At 40.3% G+C, this 24776-nt stretch overlaps 1 protein-coding gene across 1 annotated transcript in view; it reads right to left on the bottom strand.

The window, feature by feature from the left end:
• Positions 1–802: 802 nt before the first annotated feature.
• Positions 803–24776, bottom strand: part of ECT2L (epithelial cell transforming 2 like) — a gene marked incomplete at its 5' end in the record, with an annotated part of 57180 nt that continues 33206 nt past the window's right edge. Inside the window, 14 exon segments of the mRNA XM_079716742.1 lie at positions 803–1220; positions 2582–2754; positions 11120–11208; positions 12542–12607; positions 13303–13352; positions 13355–13458; positions 13557–13630; positions 15320–15514; positions 17347–17433; positions 22681–22806; positions 24017–24045; positions 24087–24137; positions 24140–24245; positions 24249–24268. Of these exon segments, the coding sequence (XP_079572868.1) occupies positions 1093–1220; positions 2582–2754; positions 11120–11208; positions 12542–12607; positions 13303–13352; positions 13355–13458; positions 13557–13630; positions 15320–15514; positions 17347–17433; positions 22681–22806; positions 24017–24045; positions 24087–24137; positions 24140–24245; positions 24249–24268 (1298 nt within the window). The 3' untranslated portion in view covers positions 803–1092.

Raw genomic sequence — 24776 nt, 5'->3', positions numbered from 1 at the left:
TTTTTAAGAATTAGAAGGAATTTGTATTTTGCTGAAAGAAGAAAATGTTTAAAATAGCCTAGTTCTCAATCCTAGACTGTACTAGTAAATTTCATTTCCTTAAAGGAGAATTTGAAGCAAAAAGGAGGCTGACAACCAAAAGCTTCCAAGATTAATACAACTTTATCTACCATTATTAAGTAAAAATATTTTTACTACTGCATATATCAGCTAAAGTTTCAAAGTGGCTAACAGGTTATAGCTTCAGTTTATTAAATAATTAAATGAAGGCTTTAAGTGCCCAGAAAACTACTCAATACCTATTTTTATTTTTCTCTGTTTTAAAACAGTTGTCTTAATTTCTTCATTTTTTTACTCAGCAAAATTCCATTACAGGCAAGTTTTGTTTTTTAGAAGGTACCTCCCCCACCCCCTGCCAAACAGCCTTCTAATTTAACAGTGTAACAAAATTTTTAATATTTTTATTTGGAAAGTCTAAGAATTTAATTTTGCAACAAAAGACCACTTAAAATTACAGAAAAATTTTTAGTACTTTATAGTGGTATATTTGTAATGCTCTCTGGAGGAGTACATTCTTATTAAGGATATATGTGACAAGTTTTTAAATAAAGTACCAGTTATATTTCTTTTACATATTTTTTAAATCCATAACTATTTCATGAAAATGTTAAAGATAATTGGTAAATCACCAACAGATAAAGACATTTCTCTGATCATTTAAGAAACACTTTTCATTATGACTTTATTTTTCATTAGATCAGAAAACAAAACTTTAAATACCCAATATCCTTATTCAGTCTTAGGTTCTGTCAGTCAGATTACTCTAAATAATACTGTTCATGAAAAATAACTACCAAAAGAAGTGGTTCAAAATATCATACTCAAATTTTTCTTACTGTCTATTTCACATAATTGAGCATAGGTGAAAAAGTTTAAAAGTTAGGAAGAGCTTTATGGGTCATCGTAGTTCATCCTCCCATCATCCATGACAGATAATCATTCTGCTCCTTACTGGATCTTCTGCAACAGAAAATAACATGCTGTCTGTCTTTGCCAGGGCAGATTGGAACTCCAGGTGTTTTAAGTCCAGTCTCACTTTTCCATACTACTATTGATGGTGTTTTGGAGTACTGACAACCACAGGAATTTATCATCCTCAACTTCTGTAGCACAAATCCATTCACGTTTTGGACCTTGAAGAATAAATGCATTCTTGATATCTGTAAAAAAAAAATAATTTGAGGTACACTAATTAGTCTTTGCAGGTAAAAATCAAAAAGAGAAAATGTTTTAAAATGCAAGTCATCTTGAAGAATTTTTTGAAAATTAAAAAGATTCAAACAAATACAAATCCAGTTTAGAAAATGACTTCCTAAATTACTGAATTATTCAAATATAGTCTAAAATAGTCTTGTCTTTACATTATAATTGTTTAATTATAATTAGCAATTATTTTTAAAGACTAAGTGATAGACAATGCAATGTTCTTTAATTCCAGAATGTACTGGAACCAGTAAAGGTCTTTACTAAGAGTTAACTGTAGATAAGAAATGCTGAGAGCTAGACCTAGGCCACCTTGGTATGAGGCCAGGACAGAATTAAGCCAGCGACTTAGCTGAATGCCCACTTTTAGCTAACATCATGATGTTCTGATATAGAGCATAACTGATTAAGGGGAGGTGAAAGGAGACATGTCATACATGTTATGGGTAACTGACCCTTCTTAGCTGAGTTTGTCTTCTAGGTGAAATATTTATTCCCACATTTAGTGTTCATTTTTTCTCATCCTCAGATTTTAAATGGGGCTGAAGCTAATGGGAAGCAGACCTTTTTAGATAAGTTCCTTCTCTAAGACCTTGGTTCTGGCTTTAACCTTAAGTCCTACCTTCACATGCAGTGAAGAATATTGGAATGAGAGGTGTTACATTCAGATTGCCTGGCCTAACAGAAATATAGGAAAGAGATACGGATCCTTTTAAGATTGGGAAGTAGAATGTAAGATAAAAACTAAAAATAGGTACAGTAGGTTTAAGTAGGATTTCTTTTTGTAACAAATGATATTTCTGTTGAGATTATTATGAATGAAATGTTTGTTATTAAACATCCTTTGCAAATCGATCCTTTGTAGAAGAACTCTTAAATATGAACTTACGGAAGAAAAGGTACAGTCAAATCTGCAAAAATCACTTGGTCCTAGTAGAATGGAAAAGTAATAGATAAAAACCTAAAATTGTAACATCCTCAAGCAAAATAGAGTAATGGTTAAGGACTCCAGCTGTCCTGTCAGACTACTTCAAAGAATCCTTCACAGTGATGTAGGGTTGTGTCTCCCTTTGTGATTTTTGAAAGCTGTTTTCTTAATGTTTAGGGTGTGTCTCTGACAATGCCAGCATTCCTTTCTTTTGCTATTTTAGAGGTAGATGAAAGTTTACATTAATGAGACTCTAGAAGTATTTGGGAAATTATTTGCAAGCTGTCGAATTCCAGTTCTTGTCCTGCTTTTCTATTTTAATAGTTAATATGTTTTATATAATGTAGCTTTCTAAAGGTATTTAACTCTTAGGAGGAAAAGAATACATACATTTGGAATCTGGAATATCTTCTATGAGTAGTCTATGAAGGGCCACTGATGCAATGAACTGGTAGGTTGATTTTGAAGTCCTTTCAAACGGAGTATGAGATGTGCCCCCACTAGAAACAAGCAGTGCATCGTTGAAGAGGAAAAGACTGAGATCACAGGTATGTTCATAGAGCCTGGGTTAAAAAAGAGAAGGAGCAGTTTTAGAAGTTTTACATACGTGTTTTGTTACACAGTTCACCATCTTTACACTGATAAGCTGATAGTCAAGGTTCTTCCCTACCTCAGACCTTTTGAATGGCTTATTGAAGTTCTCTGTATATTTTTCTCCTGGTGTGAATAGTCCCTCTGTCTCTCAGACCAGTCATGTGGGTGGGCCTCAAGGTTCCTGGTGAAATGGTTTGAGTTTATCCATTGGACAAGTATCCAATCAATGCAGGAAAAATGAACACTGCACTTTCCCAACTTTATGACATGAATCAGGTTAAAGCTGTGTTTTTAAAGTTTTGTCAAAAGGTTGATGTTTCGTGTTTGATGTATTTAGGCAATCTGGGGAAAATATGTTTTCATTGAGTTTGGTTTCATCTTTAAGGGTAACACGTTGGGTTAGAAAAAAAGCACAAGAATCAGTAAGGTGCAAGGTGTCTTAAGTAGGAAGCAGGGGAAAGAAAAGCATTCGCTAAGTAGGAAATAGGGATTTTTCTAATTTTGATTGGAGGAAAATTGATAAGTATGAAAAGCTGGAATTAAGTAGCTCTTCATTTCCACAGGGGTTGCTTCCATGGTCAACGGTAGGCATGTTTATCAACAGGCAAAATATTGTGTCCCCAACCTCCATCTAGTATCTTCTGTTGGTGGACCCAGGTCACAGTGTTCAGTAGGTTTCACTGTACTCTAGTATGGGTTATCTCATGTCAGTACTCAATGGAGCATCAAGTGATGTGCTAGGGAGGAGCTTCGGAGAGCCCCACTGAGGCGCCCCCCCATCTCCACCCCCCACCAGGAATGGCCAAGTGCAGCAAGCTCATTATTTTGATGGAGGATGACTGAAAAAATGTTTTGCTGAGAAGCATCAAGCAACCCGCAGGAAGTTACTCTGAGGAAGTGAGTCAATTTACTGGCTTATTCAGAGGCATTGTCTTATTTTTTATCTTCATCATCTTTGTTTAATTTTTAAGTTGTTGATTTAGATCCACATAAAGTTTTATAGCAATGCTAAAGTAACAGTATATACTATGAGCTTTTTTCGTGCCCCGTTCTTTTGTTTCACTTTTTGCTTGGTTCACTCCTCCCTCCACTCAGGTCACCTAAGTTACCAAACTAGTGCACACTTTCCACTTTTCTTTAACCTGCCCAAGTAGTCACTCACAGATGTACCTGTATATACATCTATTAACAGGTAGGGTGCCATTGTTTGAAGTATTATTCCAGAATTTTTTCTTGATTTTCTCATCAATGGAAATCAAGTTCTTTTTAATGACTAAGTGATAATAGTGTGGATGAACCATGATTTATCCGACTCTTCCCCGTTTGATGGGCATTTGCTTTGTTGTCCCTCCTTCCCTCCCTCTCTCTCTTCCTCCTTTCATTTGTTCTTTCTTAATTTCCACTGTGAGCAATGTTGGGATAAATCGATTTCCTTACATATAAACAAATTCCTTACATGTGCTGTTATTTCTGTCAGGATTCCCAAGGGTAGGATTGACTGGCCAAATGGCATATATATTTTTATCAAAGACTTCCAGATTTTTCTCAATAAAAGCTGCTATAATTCACATTTAGAATCCACTTTATATTATAATGGCTCTGACATATATAGTACAAACTTTACTGTGCATCTGAATTACCCAGAGATTTTATTAAGATGCAAATTCTGATTCGGCAGAGCTAGACGAGCCTGAGATTCTGCCTTTCTAACAGCTCCTGGGTGATGCTGATATGCCGACCGCACTTTGACTAGTGAGGCACTTAGGTTGTTTATTTACTACAGTCATGCGTGTGACGTAGGCAAAGGACTAGATCGGGAGTTAAACATTTTTAAGGAGTGCTATACTTCAGGTTCAGCTCTTTGGAGAGTGTTAGGAAATACAGGTCACGTTAGGTGTGTGGATAGATAGAAATGCAGTGGTCATCCAACCACTGGAGCTAACTCCCTTTTTCAAACATTTCCTTCCCACCTCTGTGATTATGATTTAGGCTGGAAGGAGTGGGATGCTTCATATTTACTCATAGTTTATAAGGAATAATGTTCTAGATCAATTTGATAGTTTATTCTGAGAATAATGCAGCACATAGAGCTAGGGATGAGGGAGTGGGGAAGCAAGGAAGATGGGGTGCGTTTAAATCGGTGTGTGGTGGGCTGTCTATGGTGAATGGCCACTTTAAATAGGCAAAAGAACTTCACCCGTATTCTTGACCCTTTTCTGGCAATATTTTTACTACTGATAAGAATCATCATACCATTTTAGGAAAATGTTCAAAGCTATAATAAAACTTTGCCGTTCTATCTGAATGACTAGGGAATGTGCCTACAAGAGTGTTTTGAAGAAGTAGCTTTGAAAGGGGTGTTTGCTTGGTAAACAGATGTTTGGTTTTTTTCCTGTGGAAGGGACAGCATTGAAAGTAGAGGTAAATGAAGGAGAATTCTAGTTTTGTGACCCACTTGGACTGGGTGGGTGGATGGCCCAGAGGAGGGAAGGAGCAGGCACATTAACTTGAGCTTGGAGTTGAGGCCACTTGTAATCTGAGGACACGAGAAGGGAAAGATAAACGCACAAAGAGGTTTTTATTATTTTAATCCGATTGGGAAAGTGCTGTTTAAATTATATATAAATGGATTTTACCTACAATAAAGCTTTCCGAAAGCCGTTTACACCCCCCACCACCGCAAGATCTCCAGTAAGTTTCATCCAGAGACAAAAAACAACGGAATCTTTTTTTAAAAAACTTAATTCTTCTGCACGTGTAAAAAATAATTTTGCCCTTCATACTGACATAATGGAGCAACTGAAATGGGAACTCTGGATCCTACTAGAGTTTCATAAAGCTGCTTCTGCTCACATTCAAAAGAACCAACTCCAAGGTTAGAGTTCTTTCCTTGAACTTGGATAGGATTTCTTTGTTAATTTCACAAATAGGCTCAACGACTCAGCCAACCATAGTTTAAATTCTTAACACCATTCGAGAAGTGTTTTGTTGTTTAATTACTACATTAGCCAGACCAAGAGACAAAGTACCCAACTTCCATAAATACATAAAACTTTGAAAGTAATTTTCAGAGCACAACCGCTGCCATGAACAGACAACAGTAGATCATTGGTTCTGTGAGTTGACCTGAGCCCAAACTCTGAATGGTGGATCATTGTGGCTTTTTGGGTTGCCAGGATAAAAGTCAATTCAGAGCCAGAGTCCAGTATCCCTGAGAAGTCTGGGTATTTCTCTTTCCCCAGTGTCTAGTTGCCCTGGTAAATGACTGTAGGTCCCTTTGGGTAAGCCAAAAGGAATGTTAACAGTATGCATGCTCGGTAGTGTAGTAGTGTTTTTCCTCAAGAGGACTCTGGGGTCTGAGAAGTGGATGGCTCTATTTGGTGATGTAAAGCCATGCCTGTATTCACCAGTCTTAGAGGGCTCCACTTTTGCATCTTTGGCGACACTCCCATTAGAAGGAGAACAAAAATAAAAATGCTAAAAATCAGCAAGCTTAAAGTCACATAGATGAAAATTGGTGTTTCTGAAAAAAACAATAATATAAAAATTCCAAGGTACATAATGTATTATAAAAGCTTAACAAACCCAGAACTCTGAGAGCCATATCCAGAGAGGGACAAATGCCTCCAGATTTCCTAACTCTAAAATGACTGTGACTTCATCTCTACCCCAGAGCAAATTTTTTCATTTATAGTACAAATATTTACTTGTTCTTTTTGTGTCACCGCTCTTGTTTGTTGGTAATTTGTTTAGTACTTGTTGCTATGTTGGTGAGTTTATTATGAGGAAGTCTCAGTTCATCTTTCCACCTGCTGGTCTAATCAGTGGATAGAACACTGAGACCTGGTTTTGAATTCTAAACAAGCACTTATTAGTAATGTGACCTCAGACAACTTAAGTCCAGATTCCCACGCATAACATGGTTCCATTCCTACCTTCCTCACCAAATGATTGTAAAGAGTATATCAAATGAGAGAAGTTAAAATATGTGGTAAACTATAAAGCTTTAGACTCGTGTGCAAAAATATAAGCAGACTTTCCTCTAAGTAGAAATCCTTGATAGAAATAGTGGAAATGTCATTTCTTGAGTTTCATATGACTTCCTAAAATGACAGAAATCAAGGTTTCAGCCTAAATGTTCTGTGATAACTTTTGGAATATGAACCTTTTTTTTTGCATTTACTTAATTTAAATATTAATGTAAAATTACATTTGTATTTATTGCTTGGCAAATCACTGAGATAGTGCCTACTTAAACATAAATGTACCTTGTAATTAGAGTGTAAAATAATGTAGTATTCCCCTGTTTTCCTAAAACTCTCAAATGTACTGTTGTCCAAATACTAAAGCAGAAGTCTAAATTCTAATATTTGAGACTTCTGGTTGGACGTGTAAAGAGCTTGGAAGTCATCACTTCCATCGCACAACAAAAAGGAAGCTGAAAACTCAGAATCAACAATTCTTCTTAGATCCATCGAAGAAGTGAGGTTATAAAGTAGATTACCACCCCAAAGCTGAAGAGACAAGCTGATACGTAGAATCACAGCTTACTGGAAGCAGAAACTGCCTGCTGGAGCCAGCATCAGGTAAGAATATTAAAGGGTAGTTGACTAATTGCTAGAGCCTGAGTGTGAACTAGTTCAAGAGATTACGAATTCCTGGAGGCCTAGCACTGGCCCACGCCACACCCCCACACCCTTGCATGAGTTTAAAACTTGCAGGAGTTTTACCTCCAGGAGCCTCACCAGGTTCTCACTGTGAAACTCAGAAAAATACCCTCATTCTTCCCATGGGGAGGGAGAAAGTAACCATTTGAAACATGTCCACAGAGTCCTATTCTATTCTCTTAACAAAGGCCTGCCTTCAAGGGAAACAATTTTACGAGAATCTAACCAACATGAGGAAAGGGAAATACCCAACCCCACAGCTACCTCTAACCTTCCTGTCTCATCTTAGAGGTGACTAACAATAATAATAATAATAATATAATAAAATAAAAGTAAAAAAGCTGATAGACACTTGTAAAGGTCATAGCCCAGGGGTACAGTCTCACTAAAAACCTGAGACCTAATGATAGGACATACATCTCTTCCGTTCCCCTCACATCTTCCTACCACATCAACAGGACTCCTTATAATAACAAGGTATTATAGCTGAAAAGGACTGCAAGGTTCAAATCCTATTTAAGGAATATCTAGGAAAACCCAAAGACAACAGGGGAGACAAAAATGAAAATTTTAGCCTCTGACACCGCAGCTACAACAAACGGTAAATACAGGCTAACATTTAGCCAGATAAATGTAAAACCTCATACTAAAGACCTATTGACCTCATTGTCTTTCATCCAATACATCATGTCTAGCTTTCAACAAAAAAATTATAAGGCATGCTAAGAGGCAGGAAAACACAGCCTGATAAGACATGGCAAGCATCAGAACCAGACTCGGATATGGTAGAAATGTTGTTAGAATTATCAGACCAGGGACTTTAAAATAACTAAGATAAGCTAAGTTAAGAAAAAGTGGACAACATGTAAGTACAGATGGATAATATAAACAGACGGAAATTCCAAGAAAGAATTAAAAAGAAATTCTAGAAATCAAAAACACCATAATAGAAAGGAATAATGCCTTTGATGGGCTCATCAGACTGGACATAGCCATGGAGAGAATCAGTGAACCTGAAATACATCAATAGAAAACAAAAGAGTAAAAAAGAAGGGAACAGAATATCCAAAAGATGTGGGACAATTACAGTGGGTGTATAAATGTCTAATGGGAATATCAGATGGAGAAGAAAAAGGATGAAACAGAAGAAATAGTTGAAGTAATAATGGCTGAGAATTTTCCAAAATTATTGACAAGCACTAAACCATAGATCCAGGAAGCTTAGAGAATACCAAGAAGGATAAATCCCCCCAAATCTATACATATCACATACAAATTGGAGAAAATCAAAGAGAAAGATAAAATCTTGAAAGTATCCAGAGACAACAATGAAAAAACAAAATGAAACATCTTTCTTATAGAGGAACAAAGCTAACTATTTACACTGGATGTCTCTTTGGAAACCATGCAAGCAAGAAGAGGGGGGGAGTGAAATAAGTGTTGAAAGAAAAAAAACCACCAAACTAGAATTCTGTAGCCAGAAAAAGTATCCTTCAAAAGTGAGGGAGAGGGGACTTCCCTGGTGGCGCAATGGTTAAGAATCTGCCTGCCAATGCAGGAGACATGGGTTCGAGCCCTGGTTCAGGAAGATCCCACATGCCGCAGAGCAACTAAGCCTGTGTGCCACAACTACTGAGCCTGCGCTCTAGAGCCCTTGAGCCACAGCTACTGAGCCCACGCACCGCAACTACTGAAACCCATGTGCCTAGAGCCCGTGCTCCACAACAAGAGAAGCCACCACAGTGAGAAGCCCACACACTGCAACAAAGAGTAACCTCCACCCGCTGCAACTACAGAGAGCCCGCACCCAGCAACGAAGACCCAACGCAGCCAAAAATTAATTAATTAATTAAAATTTTTTAAGTGAAGGAGAGGGACTTCCTCCTGGCGGTCCAGTGGTTAAGACTTCACCTTTCAATGCAGGGGGTGCAGGTTTGATCCCTGGTTGGGGAGCTAAGATCCCACGTGCCTCACAAAAAAACCATAAAACATAAGCAATATTGTAACAAATTCAATAAAGACTTTAAAAATGGTCCACATTAAAAAAAAAAATCTAGGGCTTCCCTGGTGGCACAGTGGTTGAGAGTCCGCCTGCCAGTGCAAGGGACACGGGTTCGTGCCCCGGTCTGGGAGAATCCCACATGCTGCGGAGCGGCTGGGCCCGTGAGCCATGGCCGCTGAGCCTGCGCATCTGGAGCCTGTGCTCTGCGACGGGAGAGGCCACGGCAGCGAGAGGCCCGCGTACCACACACACACACAAAAAATCTAAAAAGAGAAGTGAAGGAGAAATAAAGACATTCTCAGACAAACAAACATTGAGGGAATTCATTGCCAACAGATCTACCTACCCAGCAAGAAATGTTAAAAGAAGTTATTCAGAGAAAAGGTAAATTTTATATAAGTCAGAAACTTGGACTTATGTAAAGGAAGAGTGTTTGAGAATGAATATATGAAGGTAAAATAAATTCTAATAATAAAAAACTGGAATAATCCCTAGCATGTCTCCTACTACACCAGTGTGTTTAGAATTGCTGGCTTGACAGCTAGTTTCCTTCCACCATTGTAGCTCATTTCTATTGCTACTGACCAAAAACAACAAAACAAAACAACGCTGTGACAATGAGAAAAGTGACACGACTGTGTGATTTGATTTTCATTTAATATCCACTCGAGGTGGGGATCGAGGTGAAGGGACTGGAAGGGACTGGTTTCTTCCAACCTCCCCCATCCCCCGCCACTGCCACCACCCTGCCCTGGGCCTGTGGGAAACATTCACTGAAATATTCATTGAAATAACAGGCAAACTAATTTTCATTTCTTTTATTGCAGTTAATTCCTCTCCATTTGGTTGCTCTTTGTTGAGTTATTATCTTTGCCATTAATATTGAAAACATAGATTGGCAAACAATTTTCTAAAGCAGGAATTGAAAAACTATGGCCCCACCCCTTGTCTTCTGTAAATAAAGTTTTATTGGAACACAGCTACACTCATTCACTTAGGTATTGTATTGTTTTTGAAGATTGTATTATTCATTATGTATTGTATTTATGTAGCTGCTTTTGTGCTACAACAGCAAAGTTAGGTAGTTGCCACAGAGATCATTCAGCAAGAAAGACCTAGAATACTTACCATCTGCCCCTTTACAGAAAAAGGTTGCCCGTCCTTGTTCTAAAGGAGGAAAGGGAATGCTAGCACCCTCTCGTCAAAAAAGTTCCTATACTGTGAGCACTGTACAAACTAGGTATGTGAGACCTCAATACCATGGTGGTCTTAGGGTGAGACCTTCTGAATACTGACCTCAGGAACTAACTGCGGATAATCAACTGGTCTTCTCTTTCTCAGAGTTGAGCAGATCATCCATGTGATACCCCGCAACACTTGGCTCTCCTCGCAGTAGGAAAGTGACCAAACTTCAGAGTTCCTCTTTCAGTGGAGTTAGTGGTCCCAGCAATGACAATTTAGTTTCTTCCATTCTACCCAGTAGCTGCCTGGTATGCGAGTAAGGTGATAAAGCACCTTACATCGTCTCAGAGAGGGGTGTGTGTGTAACTTTTTAGTTCAACACAAATATTTATCGTAAATTTACAATATGACAGACATTGTACTGGATTCTGGGTACAAGATAAATATGATACAGTCGCAGCCATAGGATAGTTAAATATTTACCTTAAAGGGAAACTTAGTTTCTCATCACACCAGTGAAGTTGGGCTACATCTTGGACCCTAATCAGATATCTGTTTAGTTCTGATAGAGTCTATGAAATAAAAAACAAAATTAGAAATATATAAATTTTTAGAAAATAATTTCCACTACTGAAGAATGCTTTTATATCCCAGAAGATGTAAGTGTTGAGTAGAACTCAGTTCAATTATGAAAAAGCATTGTTTGTGAAACAGTGAAAACTATATTTGAGGGTGTAGTCTAATTTTTAAACTACTGAAAACATTGTTTTATTATAAATGCTTTCCTAGCATCAAAAATAAGGTGGGGGTGGGGTGAGTCAGAAGGGATCTATGGAGAAAAGGAGGTGAATGAAATGTTACAAATTAAGAAGTCAGGCCCTTTTACTGATCTAGCCATGAAGATGATCACTTGATGTGTATAGTGATCCAAAGGTAAAGTTCTGTGGGCTCTGTGAGTTCCAAGATTTTGGATTTTCTGTAATCCGATCAACTCCACGTCTTTCCCTATCAAAATGTGCAGATCTAAATTAGGCCCAAACAACTCCACCTTGCTTCCCCAGTTTGAACAAATAACAATAACACTTCCAGTCAATTGATATTTTAATTCAATATAATTCATATAGTGAACTCCTAGTATATGCTGAACACTAGAAGACAAGTAAATCATAGTTCATACCTGATGGAGCTCCCGATCTTGTGAATAAAGGACTGAAGGAAAACGTGGCAGAGACCTTCAGGGTGCTGCAGAACACCTAGGAAGGGGCAGCTCACACTGGAGACGCTGTGGGATACTTTACAAGGCAGACGAAGATTGAAATGGATCTTAAAAGGATGAACAGGAGTTTATCCAGTGGAGTAGAAAAGGCAATTTCTGAGAAGGAAGAGCATGGGAAAAGCACAAATGTGTGAAGAGAGGCTCACGCTATTAAAGAACTGTGAGTAGATTTGTGTGGTTTGATCATAAGGTGGTAGGCAAGGCAGTGAGAAGGAAGGTAGAATGGGACCAGATGATATCCCATAGGTAACAGCCAGCAGAAGACTTCTAGGATTCCCGCCGATGTCCTCAGTGGGCAGAATCCTGCACCAGATACTATGTGCAGGGAGATATAAAACAGTAAAGACACGGCCCCATTCCTCAAAGGGGGTCATGATCACAGTAGTCCCAAGAAAGGGGCTAAGACTGCAGAGAAGTTATGGGATGGGGTCAAGACCATTTGTGCCTCTTCTCATCTAGCATGCTTGCCGATAACAGGGATGTGGAATATGAGAGCTTGGCAGCCCCTGGCACACAGCAGACACTCAATGGATGTTAGCTGAATCAAAATCTGTATGTCTCCTTTTTGCCAGTGACTTGAGGTTATAATTCATGAGCATGAGACGGAGCAAGTGCATCAGAATACAGACCGGGCACCCACAGATGATTCTCTCTATGTCTGACAGCTGATCTTTCATAGTGATGTTCTGCTTCATCTAGAAAACAAGGTGATTTTAGGGAAACTGAAATTGTGATATTTTTATACATAAAAAATAGATTTAAATATTTTATGGCACTTGATAAGGGCACAGTATTTTCATAAACTATTATAAGAATCTCCATTTCCTGTACCCAAAATGTTTTAAAACAATGAGGTTAGCAACAACACTGTATTCAAAAATTTCTTCTGGGCATAATGCACTATCATTTACATTCAGCCCAGACTCCCATGCAGTGTGCACGCCACAGTGATATTTCCAGAATGATGGCACTGTACTCCAGGATGCTGAATTCCTGCAAAATATAGTTGTGAGTGTTGTACTTACTCAGGCAGGAAAGTTAACTAATACATGAAAAAGTACTTTCAGAAACAAAGGGTTTTACTCTTTTTCTTTTCTTTTAGTTATCTAGAAAAATCACCCAAATACTCCATCCTTTTAAACTTTTATATCAATAAAGATTTTACTGTACTTCTACAGGTATCTGAAAACATTGTCTCATGTGATTTGGTTTAGAATAGGTGCCCTCCAAGCTCAAAATCACTGAATACAATGATTTCACATTAAAAGGATGAAAGACTTTGAAGTAAAGAATACCCCAGGAGGATAAGGTATTTCAGGATCTTTGAGTTAAGAGTACACAAAAGCACTGTAACATTTTTAAAGGACACAGGCTCTTAGCAGCAGCCAACCTGATCTATGTAACCTTTGTATTTTTTGATTACTTCAATTGCAGTGGTCAAGTCCCGTGGTCAACATGTTCTGCAGGAGTGTGAAGCCTCAGAGCATAGAGAAGATGAATATATTCTCCAGACCTTCGGGATGGGTACAAAAGCAGCTCCGGAAGGCTGTATGAGGCACAGACAAGGGAGCCCTGGTCTCTTTCTGACGGCCAGAGAACTCCCATACTTGGGGTGCCCCGGCTGTTCTCTCCCTCAGAGCTTACCTCAGCATCTTTGTAACAATGGTCTTATCAGGCCTCTTCAGGAAAGCTCGGATTGCTGGTTTCATTTCTCTGCACTAAAGGTGAGCATTATATTGTCAAAACTCTATAAGACAGTTTTAAAGCATTCTATTCCACCAGGCAAGCACCATCTGTGAAGCACTCAAAAGCAGAAAGGCAACATCTACATCTAATCACAGTATTATTAACAAGATAGGTGCCTACTGATATCCTAAATATACTGTTTTAATTATACCATAAACCTAACCCTATTCATTGAACTTAATAAGTATAGAAAACTGAAAATGGGCTTTGTGTGCAGGTAGGCCTGGATTAGAATTAGAATTCTAATTTAAGTCTATCTAATTCTATGTGACTTTGTCAAGTTACTTAACTTCTCTGAGCCTCAGTCTTCTCATAGATATCATATCTAACCTTGCAGTGAGTGCGGAGGGGGGCGAATCCTATCCGTAAAGTGCCTGTCACACAATAAAGGTCATTTCCTAATAGTAAGACACTATTAATGGGTTCACCTGTAATACTGCTGTTAAGCATGTTTTCCACAGCAACATTAAAAAGGGGCTCCACTGTACTTAATATCTGTTTTAAAATGTATTATTCATCACCATTACAGCCCCCAGGAAGTTACCTCATTTTTCTCAGATGGCAGTAATGCTAATTTCTAGAAGTCAAATAGTCACTGATTTCAGAAATGTTAAGAGCTAACATTTATCGCGTGCTTACTTATATGCACCCCCATGCTAGTGACATAGATACATTATTATCCATAACTATAAAAATGTTGGCACAAATTTGCCTGTGATAATATGTGATGCTTTGTTCCAATTCTTGTCCTAAAAGTCCGTTCTATGAAACTGATTTATTCATGCAACTTTCACATAATCGAGTTGTCCCGCAGTGTTTAAACTCCCCAGGTGGGGCAGGAAGGACAGCAAGGGGCAATGTCTGCGGTCAGGAATCGTCCAGAGACCTCCCAGCCCCGGGCTTCCCCTTCAGGGCCTCAGTGCAGACAGGTAGACATGGCCACAGTGGACGTGGGGACAGTGGCAGAGTGCACCACCACGTCACAGGGTGCCTCTCCTGCTGCCCTTTTGATGTAAACTGAGGAGGGAAGAGAGGTATCCTACTGCCATCAGAGGAAATCCCAACAAGAGCAGCAAGGGGCACAGACGGGAGCTGCACATTCCCGCTCAGACAGTGGATGGCAGGAGTCACAACAGGGACGACTGTTCATAATGCACTCGCTCGGGAATGGAAGACAAAGGAACTCCTTATTTCATCGTGAGATTTCACACATTGAGTGTTTTTATTCCAATGTGTGGATTATGAATTCCTTTTCTCCATGAGAGAGCTGGACTCGCCAAGGCCGCCCAGGGCTGTAGTGGCAGCATGGAATCAGGGTTACCAGTCTTGCTTCTGCCTCATTATGAAGCATGTTCCTGTAACCGAGCCCCAGGGTAACTGGGACAGGTGGGAGTCTGGCAGTTTGCATGAGGATTAGTTCAGTCCCACAACCAGTTCCAGGGTGCTGCTGGGTCAAGCACTGTGCCAGCCCGTAGCGACACAAAATTAGGTAAGTCAGGGTCCCCGTCCTCAAGGACCTCACAGTAAACCAGAGAAGATCTGGAAGCCAAGAGTAGAGAAGAAGTCTTTCCTGGTAATTCTAGTCCTTCGGGTTACACATGAAACTTCCTCTCAAGCTCAGAAGGGCTAATAAGTGCCTGGATGGTCACTCAATCTTTTACCTCCTCCATAGTTTTCAGAATAACAGGGTAATTGTTGAAGAAATTGGTGTATATGTTCAACTGGCTTCCAAACTTTATGAATATTTCACCCACGCAGTGAGCTGGGCCCCATTCCTGTAGTCTGTCTCTCAAGTCATCTAGAAACCACCTGCAATATGAGGAAAGCCTGGCCATGAAATATTGGCCAGTGACAACCTATAAACTTAAAAAATAAATTCATGGTCAGTCGTTTAGGGCAGGGCTTTTGTCAAATCCTTTTGTCTTGACACTGAGCGGTTCAGATTTGACAGGAAAGGAGGAGATGGGAAGTGAGGAAGCAGGTTGAGTCAGGTGGTCTTCCACCGAAGACCTTCCACCAGTTTCCACCGAAACTCAGGCTGTTCTTTCCGTGTTTAGGGAAAAGTACCTGTGAACCCACCACTCCTGGGTAATTAGGTTGCCAGGTGGTCTATATTTTCTATATATCAAAGTCCTGTTTTTGTAATGCAGTGGGAAAAGCCATACACTGGTGTAAAGAAATCCCACATCCTGATATTAACTGTGCTATGTTTATGTATGGAGAAATTAATTTTCCTTACTGGGACTAGGTAATTCTTTTCCTTATATTTGTACTTTTGAAAAGTTGTAAAATTAGTATCTTTACAATAGAAAACAGTTACAGTATTCAATTTTTAAAAATCTAATGGCCTTGTAATATTTGAGCCTAGAACGATTAAAACTCCTAGAACACAATATCCTCTTTCCCCTCCAGCACTAGGTCTGCCCCACACTGCCCCAAATAAAATAGGACAATACTAACGTGTAATGCCATGTGATCTTCACCTGAAACGTCAACCCTGATTTCATGAACTAAAATTAAAATGTAAAAGTAATTTAAGAGAAAAATCAGACAACTCATTCTGCTTGAAATACTATAAGCACTGTTCTTGGTTAAGTTTTATCTTTCAAACACATGGTCTGTATATAATGACTATTTAGACATATCCAATGAGTTAAAAAATACATCTATATCCCACTTGGCAGTTGGTTTACAGCCCACATTATATTTTATGTGTATTTACATATTTTTAAAATACTGGAGTTATCTAAAATTTATCATCATTTTGACTTAAGGTTTCAGCTGTCAAAACTTCTGTTGTTGTCTTAAAACCATTGTCAGGTATTATTACCAATAGTCGGATGAGATTCTATCGTAATGACTGCACTATGTAAATGCCCTCCTCCTTGGTGGTTCCTGGGGGTGGGTTTGGGGATGAGTGAGCGCGGGGCCAGCGAGGTCCGTGGCGGCACCGTCCACACTGTAGGCGGACCGGCCCTGGGTGTTGTGTGACTGGGAAAGAGCCTTGGGGGCTGAGCTCCGCGCTGCAGGGTTCAAGATTCTCCCTTTGCCTGTTGTCTAACCTTAGGGAAATCCTTTAAGTTTTCTGACTTTACTTCTTCCTCTACAAAACGTGGGTCCTAACACCTGACTTACAGAATTCTGAGGTTGAAACGTGATAATAAATGTGGATGTGTGTTGCAGAAATGCTAGACGGCACGCATGCACTGTGTGTTACTGTCGCACAGGACCAAGCCTCTGCCTGTCTGCACCTGCTTCACCCACTACTACCCTTTCTAAACGGAAAGACAGAACCCTAAAAGTTATACTGATTATACTCAGCGTTTGAAGTCAGACCACAGCTGATGAGCCGGTTAAACACTGTGAACCTTCACGCCCATGTACCATTTCTTTAAATGCCGTCCTAGTGTCCTATCAGAAAAGCAAGGAGTAGCACAGAGATGGCTGTTGCCGAGATGTTACACGTCCATCCTCTTGGCTCAACTTCTTTTTAGAGCAGGATTTATTCAAAAGAAAAATCTACTGGCTGGATTTCCCCCAGTTATATTTGGAGGGTTCTTTCCCCCTAAGAGAAACCTTCAAGAAAAAAGGAAGAACGAACCAGAATAAACGTTGAAGCTTTTTTTTTTTTTTTTTTGGTCAGGAGCAAAACAAATAGAAAATTCTTATTATGTGATAATTGGCTTACCAACTCAACCAGCAACTCAAAATTTGGACCGTTTTTGCTGAGGCTTGATTTTGTGTCCTGAGGATTATCTTCTATAACATTTCTTTCCTGAGGATTAAATGCAGACTTGGTTATCTGGGGCGGGCCCTGGGTGTCTAACTGCCCAGTCAGCGCCAAGCCCCCTGAGGCTTCAGAAGCTCTGCCCTGCAGCCATAACCGTAGTGGCCCTGAGACACAATGAATTAAGCACTCGACGAATTTGATGCCTCTCTTTTAAATTTTACGTTAAAAAAAATAATAACCTTTTGCTTCCTAGGAACTGCATGATAGTTGAGAAACTAAATTCAGTGCAGCTCCCATTCCCCTGGAGTCAGGAGAGGGATTCTGCTCTTGAGCTGCTCCTCCCTGGTGCCTGGGACCAGGCCTCTGCCTCAGCTCTGCTCTGTCACCAGGTAGCAGAGTACAAACAAGTTATCTTGCTTTTAAGCTGCCAGAAGCAAAAGCTCACAGTACTTTATAAAATTCACCTCTTTGTTCACCTCGTGAAAAAGCGTCAGAAGTAATTCACATGCCATTTCTAGATCTGTTTCCACATTAACTATGGCTTATTCTTTCTTCACTTTGCCTTGTTAGTTGTTCTTTTGGCTTCCATATAATTTAGCACATTAAAAAAAAAAAAAGCCCCCCCCTTCGGCCTGCAGCATCCCAGGGTCCACCCCAGCAATGGTCCCAGGTTTGTGCTGAGGCGTATGATAACTAATGGCCACTACTGCTGCCCTTGCTAGTCAAAGATGAAACTACCTATAGCAACCCATTGATATGTAGGAGGGAGACCGAAAGAAAAACACCAATTTATAAGCAAGACTCCTTTTGCCTTACTCTACTCAGGCAAAAACAAGTTTTTATTTTGTACCTGCAGCCATCCCTTATGGCTGCCTGAAGCCTTTGTATAAGAGCCCTGGTCCTGGAACTGCACGCAGCCAGCCAGCGCCTGAGCCTGAGCGCTTGCACAGCTGCCCCACAGAGCCTTTCTGCCATGTCCTTTGTCTTCCTCATTCGGGGCTGACCCATAGCGGCCTGGCATGTATTTATACTTAAATCTACTTTGAATTTTGACACAATAATTTCTATGCATGGAACACTCTCTTCTTTCAAAATAAATTATAGTGCTGATAATTTATATGGAGAAATGATAACTTCAACCAGTCAGAGTGACACCCGTAGTTGTGTAGGTAGACGTGGTTGCAGGTGTAAAATGAAAATGAAACTCAACTTGCCTGGCCGAGGTTAAGAGAACCCAAGCGGTACAGATCGGATTGTGGATCCCACAGACGAGGGAGGCCCCCTTATCTGGGATATCATCTTTTTGTACAGGCTCCCATGAGTGCTCAGGCATTAAACTTCAGGAGTGGACTCCTAGACAACCCTGGCTATCCTAGAACCTGCTTGCTCATACTGGGGCTTTGTTTCACCTCTGGCTCAGCAACAGCTTTTTAAATTTTTTATTTATTTACTTTTTGGCCATGCTGAGTGTCTTGCAGGATCTTAGTTCCCTGACCAGGGATCGAACCTGGGCCTCCTGCAGTGGCAGTGCAGGGTCCTAACCACTGGACCGCCAGGGCATTTCCAGCAACAGCTATTTTTTAAATGTAAATTTTTCTCTGTGGCTAGGAAATCAATTTGACACAGTAATTGTGTTTGAACCTAAAAACAGTGAGTTCTCTCATTTTATATTATCCGTCTAATTATTAGGATTTTTAGAGTCTTTTTTTGGTTAAGATACCATCCCCTCTTTGTTTTTAGGGATGAATTTGGATTAAGTAACAGGGACAGCAAATTTTGCACTTTTTTTTTTTTGCGGTACACGGGCGTCTCACTGTTGTGGCCTCTCCCATTGCGGAGCACAGGCTCCGGACGCGCAGGCTCAGCAGCCATGGCTCACGGGCCCAGCCACTCCGCGGCATGTGGGATCTTCCCGGACTGGGGCACGAACCCGTGTCCCCTGCATCGGCAGGCAGACTCTCAACCACTGCACCACCAGGGAAGCCCTGCACATTTTTAAGAAAACAATTATTTGGAGTTGCTGGGCCTTTGCCTTGGCTCTGTCCATGACCCGTAAGGGAGACCCTGGATCACATGTTAGGAATTTTCCTCTAGGGTCTTAGTTATTGCTAACATCCTAGTTATTGCTGGTGCTTCTCCCAGAAAACACTTGGCTGCCTGAATTAGGGACCAGAAATAGTTGTGAAAATGACAGGTACAACTATGTCATATGTCATTGTCAAGAACAACTATGATTCTTGCTGTGACTCATCACTGTGGTTGTATAGTATCAGTGTAAACACTATAGGCATATCAAGGCTAGGAGTTAACTACTGACTGGGCAACAAGATGATAGATAGATAGATAGATAGATAGATAGATAGATAGATAGATAGAGTGAGTGAGCTATATATGTATCTATCTATATGTATATACGTGTGTGTGTGTGTGTGTGTATTTGGTCCTGGATTTGGCAGACAAGCCCTCTTACACAAGCCCCTGTGGAAGGGTCTTTAAAACAATTGTCTCAGAAGAAGGCATTACTTTCCACTCCTATGGCTGAGAGTCTGTGTGCTCTTCTGGACGAGTATCTACACTTTTAAAAATAAACCCCAAGGTGTGGAGATACTCAGCTTCTCTATTTTATCTGAATTCAGCACCTACGTTTAATCTGTGGTTTTCCTTCCTAGGGTCCCCAAATTTGTTTCATGGGCATCATGCACAAGCTCTCAAGTGTATAACAGAGAACCAAATAAGAATCTAACACCTATTTTTTTCTGATTTGATTTTGAAAAAGGAAGATATCAAAGACATTCCTAGGCATTAAGGTGTTTCACATCTCTGTAGTTTTATTACAGGCAGACGATGTAACAAGAGCAGGCCTGATTTCCAGCATGGAGGCAACTTTAAGCCCAAACTTTCTGCATCATTTTATTAAAGTGATTAGATGATTAGGTTGAAAAGACTTAATTCAGTGTGGGTTTTTTTTTTGGCAGTAGAAAGAATGAAAGTATCCTTGAGAGGAAATGTTCTAGGTGACCATTCTTTTAGGGGTCAGAGATTCCAGAAATTGTTCTCAACAATAGTAAGGTCTTTCAGATGTAAAATGAACACTTCACAAGAAGAGGCACTTATAGTTTTGTCCCTTTTGCTTCCTTCAAGCTATCCTGCTCCAAAGAGGGGCATTTCAGGGGCCTGTATGTCCATGGTTGAGGGTGACAGCTTCATTCTTAGGAATAAATGTTGATGGAAGAACTTCAGTAAGGTTTCCAGGGAGTCAGGAATGACCCAGATGTTGTAAGGACTTTGGAATAATTTGGAACCTGTGTGATGTGGTTACATGTTGATTATTCCCTTTAGTGAACCAAGGGGAAGTGAGTGGTACTGGAGCACTGGGTGCTATTTTTCAAAGGTTTTCACAGGCTGAAGGAGGGATGGAGACTACATCCACCTTTCTGGGAGAATAATCCCCAGAAATCTCAAAGAAATAGTGGCCACCATAACAAGGCAAAAGGTCTCTGAGAAGCAGAAAGAGCATCTCGATTAGATGCTGGCCCTTGTGCCCCACCCCCTCCTGTGCATTCTGCTAAGAGGCATTAATCATGCTGTGCCATCTATGTATGTGTCAGTCTTATCCACCTCAAAGGCAGAGGCTGTGTCTTATTTTATGTCTATCCCCAGGGCTAGCACTGTGCCTAGCACATGATTGGTTCCTATAAGTGTTTAGGGAACCGCACTGAGAAGCTGGGGACTTGACCTCTGCCTGAGAAGTGGTTTGTGATGGTTAATTTTATATGCCAACTTGACCATCCCACAGAGTGCCCAAATGTTGGCCAAACATTATCCTGGGTATGTCTGCTAAGATGTTTTTGGATGAGATTAACATTTAAATCAGGAGACTGACTAAAGCAGATTGTCCTCTCTAACGTGGATGGGCCTCATCCAATCAGTTGAAGGCCTGAATGGAACAAAAAGGCTGACCCTCTTGCAAGTAAGAGAAAATTCCTCCTACCTGATAGCCTTCAGACTGGGACATTGGCTTTTCCCTGCCTTTGTATTTTAACTGAAACATCAGCTCTTCCTGGGTCTCTAGCCTGCCTTGCCTTTGGACTGGAGCTATTCCGTTAGCTCTCCTAGTCTCCAGCTCACTGACTCACGCTGCAGATCTTAGAACTTGGCAGCCTCCATAACTGCATGAGCCAATTCCTTATAACAAATCTCTTTCTCTATATATACACTCACATCCTATTGGTTCTGCTTCTCTGGAGAACCCTGATGAATACATGGTCCATGGGCGTTTCCTGAAGAGAGAGATTTTGGGTGGGGCATCAGGGAAGCAGGGCTCTGACCTCTAAAGGGTTAGATGTCCCTGCGAATGTGTTTATTAAGACTCCTCTCGGGGAGGATGCTTGTGGTTGGGAAGAATAAGCCACTTCAAGGGGAGGAGGGGCCGCTAAGGCGCACAGCCTGCTAATAACAGAGGGTGGGGGCTGAATAACTGCAGGCCTTTTGTTCTGCTGAGCAAGCCTGGCAGAGGGGACGCTGCCTCCAGCAGTCCACCCTGTTTGCCCCTCCCTGTACTGTGCTGTCCTCTAAAGCCAGGTGGACAAAGACTTCCAGAATATCAGGTTAATTGGGCAACACACAATTTGCCTGCTGGGGGAACTCACAAGTCTATTCCTCCTAACACTGTCCGTGGTGACTTTGTGTTGGGGGTGGCATCCAAGCCTTCAGTCATCACAGATAGGTGCTTTTTCAATGGGCATGAAATGACATTTTCATAGAAATCAGCTCTCTGAATGATGATGCAATTTTCAGTGTTTCCTGAATCCAGATTATTTCACTTAACCAAGAATGTACGGATTCTGAATATAGTACTGGCAAAAAGAACTAGCTTCAAACCCACTTTTTTACTTTTATGAATTTGAATCTCAGCTTAAATTTAAAAAAAAAAAAAAAGAAGAACCATTTTTAGTTTCACCAAAAAAGTGTCCTGGGCCACAGATGAAAAAAAAATTTTTTTAGGTTATGTTGGGCAGAATGCGAGTATCCAGTTCTTCCCCCAAAAGCCAACTATTTTTACCCCCGTCAGTGTGATGCCACGTATGCTTGTAAGTGGCTTAGATGTTACTCACATTGTGAAACTACAAAGCATACTTTTTTAATAATAATCCATGAAAAGGAAGTTCTTACGAGAAATGACAAGGTGAAAGCTTTCCAGGTAGAATTATCATTTTTGTTTATGAATTTCTTAAGCACATGTGTGTAACTGTACAGTGAAGCAATGGCATAAAAATGCAGCAGAAACTTTACCTTCATGAGTAAATTGCATGTTGCCTTTGGGTCACATTTTGTCAGAATAACATTTCCTTCAAAGTCTTTGCTCTTTTTACTACATTTCTTCAGCAGAAAATATGACAAAAATTCCAGAGGGTTGTCCTAAAAAATCCCCCCCCCAAGAAAATTTCTATTTCAAATACAGGTCAACAAAAGTGCAGCAGAAAACACATTTTTTAAGTAGCGTTTTCATCTCTCTACCTAATTAATTTGCAAGTCCAGAAAACAAAGTAACTGTTATTCAATTAGAGTCAGTAAATGGAGCTTTCCAGTTAATCTTGGTTCTCAGCTTATGGTCACAGTTCAGTTAGGATGCCAAGATCTTGTGGGAGGGTCTCAAGATCTTCAGAACCAAAGTGGCCCACACTTTTTAGCCAGATGAGGAAAGGGGACAGGACAACTCTTATGTCTTACAGGAAAAAGAAGGTCTGGGGGAGAGGCTCCAGCAGCAGACTTCCCGGGGAAAAGACCCTGTGAGACTCCCAAATTTGGTTGCCTCTCTGACTGTAGGTTTGAGCACCACCAAAATTATATCATACAAGGTTATATATATATTTTTTTTTTTTTAATTTTTTTGCGGTACGTGGGCCTCCCACTGTTGTGGCCTCTCCCGTTGTGGAGCACAGGCTCCGCACGCACAGGCTCAGCGGCCATGGCTCACAGGCCCAGCCTCTCCGCAGCATGTGGGATCTTCCCGGACCGGGGCACGAACCCGTGTCCCCTGCATCGGCAGGCAGACTCTCAACCACTGCGCCACCAGGGAAGCCCCTGTTTGTTTTTAAATACTTCATTTTAAAGAACTGACTGGTTTAGATGAAGATCTAAAGTTGAGACAGGAAATTGTTTCCAAAAGACTTTATTGTGATAATTGGACCATGAGTATGACGTGTAAATGAGAAAACACATTCAGTGATGTCCAGTAGGCTTGTCCATGGAGCCCATCACCAAATTAAATATTTTAGGTAGAAAATAAGTAGAACTTAATTATAGAACAATTTAAGTCATGGGTGCTGTGGTCTAAGAGATGCTTAATTGGGATGTTGGCAATTAACTTTTAGAGCAAATTGTAGAGGGAAAAGGACCGAACTCTCTGGCTTAGCAAACAGTGAATTTTGCCTAGGTAAACAATTGACTGACACAGAATTAATAAGATGGTAAAATTTGAACCCAGGAACTAGCTTCAGCATTTTGAAGATGAATATATTTTTTCTTAGTGGATATTCATGATATTTTGAAAGGAGATATGAAAAACAAAGGGAATAAAATTTTACCAAAGATGCTTAAGAGTCAACTTTTACTTGTGCATTCCTACACTTGTATTCACTGTGGACGTGTAACAAGCTTCAAAATTAAGCTGCAACAGAAGTAGCAAGAGTTCTTACCTGTCATCCTTCCACTTATGTTCTTCTGCAACTCCTTGAAGAGAGGACTCCTTGTTGCCTTACTGATTTCAAGGTGTCTTCCAGGAAGTTGGTGAGGCTGGACCATGTCTGCAGCTTTGATTCGCTGAAGTATGTGGAAGGGGGCACCCTTTCCCACTGTCATCCCAGCCAGTCACTAAGAACTGACATTATTTTCTCCTTTTAGCATCGCAGGCTTAAGCTCAGATGAAAGAATTCTTCCTGTTTACAGTATGAAAAAAAACTTAATTGCATTTATATCAGGCTTATTATCCTTTCTCATGAGAAGACTAAGATAAACACCCATAGTCTGCTTTCAAAGGTAAAATTAGACACGCAAAAAGAATGCAATGAATAATTTCAAATGCCTATCTACTCTTTGATGGATAAGGCTGACATGTTATACTGTATTTGAAATCAAAAATTAAATAGCTGCTGGATTTTTGCATCAGAAAGCAGAATAGACATCCAAATAAGGATATACAGTTGTATGTTTACATCCTAAAAATAAAAATACAGGAAAACCCCACTCTGCCTGGTTTCCCCATCGTGTCATCCAAAGTCATCCCCATTGTAGCCAAGCCTGTATCTTGTTTACATCGTGTCAAGCTACTCTTTCTCCACAAATATCTCTACAAGACTGTACTGGGTGCTTAAGAAAGTTCCTCTCCT

Source organism: Hyperoodon ampullatus (assembly GCF_949752795.1).
Source record: "Hyperoodon ampullatus genome assembly, chromosome: 12".
NCBI lineage: Eukaryota > Metazoa > Chordata > Mammalia > Artiodactyla > Ziphiidae > Hyperoodon > Hyperoodon ampullatus.
This window is presented reverse-complemented; position numbering and strand designations above follow the sequence as displayed.